Genomic DNA, 9,737 nt, shown 5'->3' on the forward strand with positions numbered 1-9,737 from the left:
TCCGCAAAAAGGATATCGACCCCAAGGGGTCTATTTCGACCACTTTGGGAACCCCTGGTGTAAACATTGCCAACTGCTGGCGTGCCAGTATACTGGCACCAGCATGCTGGCAACCAGCAATAGTGTAAATGCTACATTGCTCTCAGCGAGTGCCAAGTCATTCGAAATTACTCTTCAAAGTGAATGTTGATGGATGAATTATTGGACGTTATATTAAAACACGTGATTTCTACTTCACTCTTACCAGACCCTGTCAGCTTGGAGCGAAATCAATTTTCAGTTCAACAACGCCATCGCACGGCATCACATTCAACATATCATGTCAATTGTATGGGTGCGCAGCCCTGCTATTTTGGCGCGGACGAATTTGACATTTCTCTCCCCTACTTCTAATTTTGGGTCAAAACATACCCAAAATCAACTGAAGTACATCTCCCTAATTTTAGATAACGAGTGATGACCTCAAAATTTAGGTAACTGTAAGTTTAGTACAAGTATTTTTCCATAACAAAACACGCTACCCATTTTTACCCATCAACTCAAAGTTTTAGTAGATAACGACCTAATTTTGGGTATCTTATAGAAGAGCTCAACAATTACTGATTTCTCCTCAAAAAATAGGTAAAAATGATTTTCAGTGTTGGTTCATAAAACTTACACGTTAATTCCATGTTACTCTCAAGTGAGTAATTTGTACTCACGTTTGTTTATTTCTGGGTTAATTTTTCAAAAGGGCGTATAAGCAAGTGACAGTTTCTCTCTGTTTACTTTCTCTTCTATTAATTACCAAGCGGTTTCCACGTTTATCACTCAACTCTTTATATGAAATGATACCCGAAACTTTCGACTTTCAAACAGAATAGTGATATCAAAGAAAATCTTTTTAATCACATCACAATAATCGAAAGAGAGAGTGATTAAAGAGAAACTGTCACTTGCCTATACGCCCTTTTGAAAAATTAACCGAGATTTAGTTCAAATTTCAAAAAGTGAGTAATATTGTTTAGAAGAATGAGTAACTTCAACTCAGTATCTATATCGACAACAAGCTTTTCTCACAGAGGTTTGAAAACGTGTAAAAATTTACGTTCACTGAAGTTTTCCCTTTATCGAAGGCGGAACTTTTTCCTTTGTCGGAAGCGGTACTAGATTATAAGGGAACATTAACAAAATGCTGCAATTAGCGCAGTTTGAAGACGATAAGGAAGTTTTCAGTCATATAGCGAGTATTTTATATATAAAAAATATAAAAATGCATCAGAGCATTTCTACGAACGTCAGTATTTGTTCAAAGCAAAGAATTCCTTATTCGAATCCCTTATTCAAATCGAATGATATTGAGTCATATTTACTCACTCGAGCTAATTTTACCATTTGTAGCACTGAGTAAATGTTACTCAGAATTTGACAAATACCATGTTTACTCAAAAGTGAGTAAATAGGCTTTACTCACTATAGAGTAGTTCCACTTTTAACGAAAATGAGTGAAATTGTACTCACTTTAGACAGACCCTGTCAGCTTGAAGCGAAATCAATCCTCAGTTCAGTCACGCCATCGCACGGCATCACATTCAACCAGAGATGCCATTTATACAGATTTATCTGTATTATACAGATTTTTACATGCTAATACAGATTTAATACAGTGTACACATTTTATACAGATTTCCTCAATTTAATACAGATTTATACAGATCTCACAAAAAGTAAGAAAGAAAAAATTAAACTTTTTTCTCTGAGCTATGTTTTAGTATTTGATTCCAGTGATGAGATAAAAGTCTTTCAATCAACGGACAAATCCCAAATTAATATGTAAATCTTTTGTAAGATCCATTTATATTATATGTTGAAACCAATTTAAACTGATATTCAAGGAAGTAATGGTATCATGAAAGTTTACTGTCAAACTGAGAGTTGTATGACCCGACTTGACGTTGCGTATTGTGCGTTGAATTTTCATGTCAAATTATGAAGTCAACATTTTCAAACTAGATAAATATATGAAATTACAATTCAATTGTTGTGGATAAAAATATTAAAAAAAATATGAAGTTTCGTCGTTAAATATTCTTGTGAGCGCAGCAATAACTGATCGAATCTACCATCCTACAACCCCAATCTATTGGAATAACATCTTTTGGCATTATTTTGTTGTAAGAATTTCATTTTATTAGTGAATACAGATTTTTTATACGAAGCAATACAGATCTTCTTTGAAAATATCTGGCATCTCTGCATTCAACATATCACGCGTTTTTTTTTTAGAACGGCCAATAAACCACCTGTCTATTTCCACTTTCAAAAGTTATTGCAAGCGAGCTATGAAAGATAGAGTATTAAATTTAACACCAGACGAAAGAGAACACTTTTCTCTGCCGTTTGCTATTATGATTTACTCTCAGCAAGTGCCGAGTCTTTCGAAATTACTCTTCAAAGTGAATGTTGATGGATGGCTTATTGGTCGTTCTCAAAAAAAAGGCGTGATATCATGTCAATTGTATGGGCGCGCAGTGCTGCTATTTTGGCGCGCACGAGTTTGACATTTATCTCCTCTACTTATATGCAAGAGATTCAATGCGGACTCACCTGAGGGCACCATGCTCACAAAAAAGGATGTTGCCAATGATTTGTCCGGGAAATGTGAGAGCTGGATATCTTGTTAATATGATGTCTTTGCTTAAGAGTAACATTGAACGAGCGTGTACTCTCATGAACAGAGATGCCAGATTTGCAGATTTGTCTGTAAATTTGCAGATTTCGTACATAGTGCTGCAAACATTTTTTCTTGTGCAGACTTTTGAAAATCAAGTTTTTCGCAGACTTTCGTCAAAATTTATACACTTATGAAATTGTCGCGACCTTCTCTTTTTTTTTGCTCGCCAAATCAGTTTTGCGTATCATACTTTATAGAGAAATGGGTTGCTGACTGCAATTTTTTTTCGTATGCAGACTTTTTCAACCCTATCTGAAGATATTTGAAATTTTTACCTGGCATCTCTGCTCATGAAACTCTTACTTGCTTTTTTCCTCAGTGTAACCGTTTGAAGGTAACGCGGTAAAATGTATCCGTAGCAACTGTAGTAATCTTAAATTTATTGAAACAACAAATATCTGTTAGTAGTATAGGCCGTATATAACAGTAGAGTAAATGAATTCGAATTTCATTTCTGCCTTCAAAATTCATGGTGTACCAATACTTCCGCCTGTGGTACAAAATTATTTTCCATGAGTAACATATATTTCGTTAATTATTTCGTACATATTTTAGATTTCTTCGGAATTGCGGTCAGAAATAATTCAGTATCGCAAACGATCACAAGAGATTGAAATGAAAATTCTGGAAAAGAAGCTGTTGAAACAAAATACTATTCAGCTATATGACAATGTTGAAAAACAAAAAGAGAGTTCTCAACAAATAACTGTAATTGAATCGAAGAAATCTATTAAATCAGATTCTTTAGGTATACCATCTTTATGTTCTGATATTCCTAATTCGTTTTTGAAATCGCCTGATCTTGAAAAAACTGAACAAGAGAAATTCTACTGTTCTGACCAAGCATCCTCTCAGCCGAGGTTAATTAGATCAAATTCATACACTTTGGATTATCCAAGCCCATTGTTAATGAAGCATATTAATAAGCAATGTTCAGATATTAAAAACACTAATACGATAGAGCAAATTCCTCAAGAACATACGAACGATAACATAAAAAGGTCTTACTTTAAAGATGTCCAATCTACTCATATAAATAAACAAGAATGGGTAAACTCCAGCAAAACTCCGTCTAAGGCTGCCGCGCATGTCAAGAAACTAAAAAGTCCTTATAAAACTACCAAATTGAATTCGAATAATCGAGCAAATGTAAAATGTAAAACACAACGAAAGGTGAGCTATGTATAATTTTCAACTTAATGTTATTAATTGTTGTCCTTCGTAGACTGTAGATAATATCAAACAATCGGTGGACACTTGTCAACAAAAAATCAAAGAAATTCAAGATGAACATGACAAGCGGTTAATGGAACTATTAAAACGTCAGCAAGAAGAGCAACATGAACTCCAACAAAACTTCCGTCGTCAGCAAGCTGAATTGACGAAAATGTTACTTCCTTCCAAATTGGATCAAATCCATACTTCAACACCAGTAAATACGAGTCCTAATGAATCAATGATCAACGATATTCAGAGTATACCAATGTCTTTCAAGAAATTGAACATAAGTTCAAAAGAATTTGTTCACAATGATTCTCAATTCAGTATGAACAACTTGTCCAGTCAATCAAGTTTGAGCTTTCAAGAATCAACTGAAATGTATAAGACTTGCGTAGACCACAGCATCAACAATCGATCAAAAATACACGATTGTTTGAATTCAGACGGAATTAATAGCTACATCAAAACTATTGTGCAAACAATACAAGATAAAGATCTTCAGGAGCTCTACCAATTTAGAGGATTAGATGAACAATCTCAAATTCAGCACAATGCGGCTAGTTTGATAAACGCTTACGCCAGGGGTTATCTAACAAGAAGGCTTTTCCAAACAGAATGCGTACAGAAGGTAGTTGAAATCATTCGTGATACCCTTCTTTTTATTTTGGACATGCATCATGAGAATCGTACAGCAAAACGTTCACGAAGTCCTGTCGATGTGCAGCGGAAAAGAACTTTGATCCAGCAGTTGACGTCAGCGTGTGATAAACTACATCAAATTTTCATTGAATCTAGTACTAAACAGCGTATGGAAATCATCCGTCAAGATAGAGAAAAAATTAAACATAAACTAGTGAATCGTCCAAAAACGTCAAGATCGAATGAATCTAGTAGATCAGTAAATTTTAAATGCGAACGATCTCTGGACAAACGATATCGCAAGCTTCAGTTGTGTTCATTGTAAGTATTGTATCCATATTTTTCTTAATACTGCCAACGACTCCGGTGAACGAACTCTTCTTCTATCTGGTTGGCGTCATCTCACTTGAGGGAACGCCGTTTGATGGCAAAACAACGTATGCTATTTTGCCAATTAGTGTTCGTTTATAGTCAAACGGGCTTTCTTTTCACCAGACTAATAGAGAAAACCTCGCTGTGTGACATCTAGTTGCCAAAGTACGGATAAAAAATCTTTCATGTAAAATACTCGAATTTTCATCGCATAGATGACGTGTTCATTCGTTGGAAGATTCACTAGATGTGGTGAACAGCCACAACAGGTTAAAGGTTAAAGCCTAGGCTATAATAAATTATATTGATAATAATACTGTCTACGGCACACGATAAAAACCAAATCATTTATGTCATCATTCAACATTGAGAAATTTATTGATACTCTTATGTTGAACAGTTATGCCATCTAGCACTTCAACATAACATGCTAAGCAGACGTAATGTTAGTGCTGGCCCTTATTACCGGTATCACTAGACGGTGAAAACTAAGTGAAGTGATTGAGGTCCTTATTACCAAAGTCGCTTCAGAGACAAAAGTAATTACTTGAATGTGCTTGATGTCATTATGAACATCACACCACCAACATTATGTTGAAAAAATGAATTTTTTCCACTACAGTGATAACTTCACTATGCGTGATACAGGTAATAGGTAAAATCAGGTGAAGTGAAAGTGGAAGTAAGAACGGTAATAAGGGCCGCTATTTACCAAACACTTTTTTTAGGAGTTCACTTTTCGTTAAATACATATGTTTAAATTTTCATTACGATTTCCATGTGATTTCAGAAGCAGGTGCAAAAAAATCCAAATCAAATTTGTAGCATTAACTACCTTAGAGCAGGTAGTTATAATATTTTCATTTTTTAATATTTATTTTACTTTTTCACGCTTTGTATGCTCAAACATTCGCTCTCGAACCATGAAGGTATTCCGTCAATATTGAAGGAGGCTCAATCGGCACATTTGATAACAATGAAGATAATTAGCAGTATGGAATAAATACAAAACAACTGTATTTCAGACCTGATCCACCTCAGAGATAGACATTGGCATTGAATCAAGTAGATGGTAGCCTGCAACACGATTACCCATTGCAAACAATCTACTCATTGGATTTATCAATTCTGCTGGTAACGACTGAAACCTATTTTATGAAAACTGTTCAATTTTTTTCCGAAACAACCCTCACGAACGATAGTGGTTAAATAAAGTTAAATTAAGTAGTCTAACCATTAGCCGTCAACTACACATTAGTAGATACGTCGTTGATTGACCTCAGTGAACCAGTTGGGATCATTTTGAACGTAAACAATTTCAAAAAATATGTGATTGAATTATTATTTATTTTTATATAAAACCTTTTGAAAAATAAATGTTTTTGTGAGTACAGATTAAATGAGGTGTTTCTATTGGAATTCTTAGCATTCAGATTTCAACGGTATAGTATGCTTGAAATTAATTTAAACTTCATCAGCTCAACTAATGCGATGCTTCTCAGATTTTATGATTTTTGTAAGGATCCATATCTTTTAATTGTTTCGGATCATAGCGCACTCGAATAGGCGGCATTGCAGGAGTCATTTCAATTATTGCTGGATCGTTAATGTACTCTTGATCAGCAAGCTTGTTATTTATCGGAACGTTAGAAATAAGGTGTCTTGGGGTAAATTCTTTTTCCCTGTAATCTAAATAATGTTCGCGTTTGTAATTTTCAACGGATCTCAGTAATGGTAACACAGGCCTTCCCTTTCTCTTGTTATCTGTAATCAGCTCTTCCGCATACTTCATAAAGTGCCTATTTTCCTTTTTGGCACTGTTACGCATGTATTGAAGTTCTGCTTTTGTGTCGGATTCTATGTTTTCATGTGTTCTGCGTTCATCAATCTGATCGAGTAATAATTTACGTTGAATTTGTGTTCTGTTTGCTATATTTGTTGCATTCCTTTGATTAAATCCGAAAGTAACGTCAACATTCTTCAATCTATTAGCCATTTCCTTATGTTCCATTGCTTCTTGCTCTGAAGCTTTCACTTTTTTGCAATTCATTTCATCCAAATGTGCTTGAATTCGAGCAGCCTTCATCTGTTTCTCAGTTTCAATTTTTTCGCGTATATTTTTCTCCGCCATCTTTTCCTTTTCCTGTAATGCTTTTTCACGATTTTTATCTTCGTCATCTAGAAGTTGCTTTCGGCGTTCAACTTCTTCTTGTAACAATTCGGCGTTATCTCTCAATTTGTGTTTGTTAGTATGAATCTCTTTTCTCTTATTAGAAATTACCATTTGTCCGTCATTGTATATTTCATTCAACGAATCTTCTATAATCATTTCACGTTTCAATCTTTCTTCGCGTTCTTGAGTCATTTTCATAGCTTCCAAAGCATGTTGTCTTCGCATTGCCTTTTTCCTTTCAAACACCTGTTGTTCTCTTTCTATTTGTCGTTTTATTTTATCTTCTAAGACTTCGCGCTGCTTTCGTTCCTGCTCAATCAGAGAATTTCGTTTCTGCTGTTTATCTATTTCATCTCGTTGAATTTGGTCTCTTAGTTCATTTTTATAGCAATCAAACCGCCTTCGCTCTTCGATATAACGTTCAGCTTGCGACTTAATCAATTGATTCGACAAAGTATTATCTTGTTTGTCCAATTCTTTGCGTCGCTTGTCTATCTGAATTTTCTGATCCGACTTGAACTTGCATTGAAATTCGCGTGCTTTCAATACTTCGCAGAATTTTGCTGCACTCTCTAGAACTCTCGGGCCTTCCTTTTCTCTTTGAATAATTTCTTGGGCTTTTTCAATCAGTTCATTTCGCTTTATCTCGTCGGCGGTTTTAAGTGCATGATAAAGTTTTTTATCTAAAAATTAGCAATTATTTAACTTAGTTTTTATAAATAAATTTTACTAACACCTGATCTTATAAATACTGCAAAGTTAAAACAGGTTATCTTGATGGACTATTTATTGATCACTATCATCCACTTTAACAATAACATGTTTCAACTTTGTCGTATTCGCAGTGAATGACAGAAATATATTGTCCTATATTATCGGTATCACTTCACGGTGAAAATCACGTGGAGTGAATGTAGGCTAGGAACATAAATCAAATAAACATAGATTTCCCAGTGTAATACTAATGTAGTTGAGCAACCCGTGACAGCAAAAGCACCGTTTGGTGGAGAATGGGTGCGTAAATGCTCCTAAAATGCATGCATAAAGTTGCCTGCGCATTTAACAAAACCACAGTAGCTAATGGAAAAAAGTACACCCGTTTCTCACTAGAGGTGCTGTTAGTGTCACCGTACAGTCGGAAATCTATGTTTATTTGATTTATGCTAGGAAGTAGTATTGCGGAAGTCGTTTGAAAAAAATTACCTGAACTAGAGGTAAAATCGTTCAAAAAATCAAGTGAAGTGATATGTAAGTGAAAAGAAATTGAGAACGGTAATAAAGGTCATTACTGGGTACTTGAACATTGGTTTAATGAGGAAAGCTAAGCAGGAAGTATGATTCATATTCCTTTCACGCAGCCTACCTCGATTTTGATTAGTAATCCCGCACATAAGATCGAATTTATTCGGATCTAATGCTCCGTTTACCCTTCTGCTGGTGCCAGTGTACTGCCCTCTTAGGAAAAAACGTTCAGCTGTGGTCCAATGATCCAACGTATTAGACCAACGAAGGACCACCGTTGAACGTTTTTTTCCTAAGAGGGCAGTACACTGGCACCAGCATGCTGGCAACCAGCAATAGTGTAAACTAGAGTGACTATAATCAGAGTGGCGACAGCTGTTCCTTTGGAATGACAGCTCCCAGTTCCAAACGAGCAAACGACCTGTCAATTCAATGTAAAGCTAATGGAATGTTTTGAATTGTTGCCAAAATTACGGATGAGATGGCGTCACTCTGGTTATAGGCACTCTAGTGTAAACGCTACATAAGTGACGAATAACCATAAGGTGAAAACTCCTAAACTAATTTGAACATTTATACCCAATATCGCTTATTGTATATACTCACCTTCTTCTACTTTTTCTTGTTGCTTTCTTAGTCGATCGGATTCCTTTTTATCGCGTATATTCTGAACTGTATTTTCCCATTGCCTAGTCATGACTTGAGATTCATTCTTTAGATATCTTTTGAACTCAGCTTCATTCTGCGTTACCAATCGTCCATTCGATGCAATAGTCGTTTGAGGACGAATTCGTGCCTTACTTGCATTGCTCAGTAGTTCATTCCATTTGGTTGCTGTTATTATCATAGCTTTACATTTCGTGTTAAATGTACCGACCGATGCGGATGAAGCCGGCACGAAGCATGGTTGTAGAGATTGCGGTTCAGCTGACTGATAAAGTTCTTTGATCATATCGAAGACAAATTTCGAAAGCAAACCGAACACGAACTGACTGATTCAACAATGAAAATTTTTGCTTTTTGATCAACGCTTGCCGCGATCCGAGCAAACAAACAGCAAAAACGAACCTCATGTTAAACCAAACAAACTGCCATAAACCTCCTTGATACCACGGTAACACCAAGCTTTTAACACGCAGAGAAAAATAGTAAAACTGACGACGTAAAACCAAAGATAAACTCTAGATTATAATCCCAAGCAACCAGAAGTTCCACAATTACTTAAAACATCCGCTTTCTTGCAGCTCTAAAGTACACGCGGAGCTTTTGAGAATTTGAAAGTACAGAAAAAGTTCCGCGTGAACTTTCGCGCTGCATAGAAGCTGAACAATGTATTCTAGAAGCAGCTTAGAAGTTCGCTCGGTTGCGTCGCACAAA

General features: G+C 35.7%; 2 protein-coding genes across 3 annotated transcripts; one reads left to right on the plus strand and one right to left on the minus strand.

Moving 5' to 3' along the window:
- The first annotated feature begins 3,050 nt into the window (after positions 1 to 3,050).
- LOC131425216 (centriolar coiled-coil protein of 110 kDa) lies at positions 3,051 to 6,345 on the plus strand. Of its 2 annotated transcripts, none has more exons than XM_058586909.1 (4): positions 3,051 to 3,208; positions 3,269 to 3,886; positions 3,939 to 4,894; positions 5,875 to 6,345. In XM_058586909.1, the coding sequence occupies exons 1-4, from the start codon at positions 3,149 to 3,151 to the stop codon at positions 5,933 to 5,935; spliced, it is 1,695 nt and encodes a 564-aa protein (XP_058442892.1). In that variant the 5' UTR covers positions 3,051 to 3,148; the 3' UTR covers positions 5,936 to 6,345. The 2 variants fall into 2 exon arrangements, with proteins under 2 accessions (XP_058442892.1, XP_058442893.1); XM_058586910.1 differs by having other exon boundaries at positions 5,971 to 6,345.
- LOC131425215 (calponin homology domain-containing protein DDB_G0272472-like) lies at positions 6,274 to 9,415 on the minus strand. Its single transcript, XM_058586908.1, has 2 exons — positions 8,967 to 9,415; positions 6,274 to 7,801 (listed from the first exon to the last, which is right to left on the minus strand). The coding sequence occupies exons 1-2, from the start codon at positions 9,310 to 9,312 to the stop codon at positions 6,444 to 6,446; spliced, it is 1,704 nt and encodes a 567-aa protein (XP_058442891.1). The 5' UTR covers positions 9,313 to 9,415; the 3' UTR covers positions 6,274 to 6,443.
- Positions 9,416 to 9,737: the final 322 nt, after the last annotated feature.

The sequence above is a fragment of the Malaya genurostris genome, chromosome 1 (assembly GCF_030247185.1).
Source record: "Malaya genurostris strain Urasoe2022 chromosome 1, Malgen_1.1, whole genome shotgun sequence".
In the NCBI taxonomy this organism is placed as follows: Eukaryota; Metazoa; Arthropoda; class Insecta; order Diptera; family Culicidae; genus Malaya; species Malaya genurostris.

Coding starts and splice junctions, on each gene's coding strand:
- LOC131425216 (XM_058586909.1), top strand. CDS start 3,149: ATGAATTCGAATTTCATTTCTGCCTTCAAAATTCATGGTGTACCAATA. Junction 3,209..3,268: donor TACCAATACTTCCGCCTGTG/GTACAAAATTAT, acceptor TACATATTTTAG/ATTTCTTCGGAATTGCGGTC. Junction 3,887..3,938: donor AATGTAAAACACAACGAAAG/GTGAGCTATGTA, acceptor TGTCCTTCGTAG/ACTGTAGATAATATCAAACA.
- LOC131425215 (XM_058586908.1), bottom strand. CDS start 9,312: ATGATCAAAGAACTTTATCAGTCAGCTGAACCGCAATCTCTACAACCA. Junction 7,802..8,966: donor ACAAGAAAAAGTAGAAGAAG/GTGAGTATATAC, acceptor GCTAATTTTTAG/ATAAAAAACTTTATCATGCA.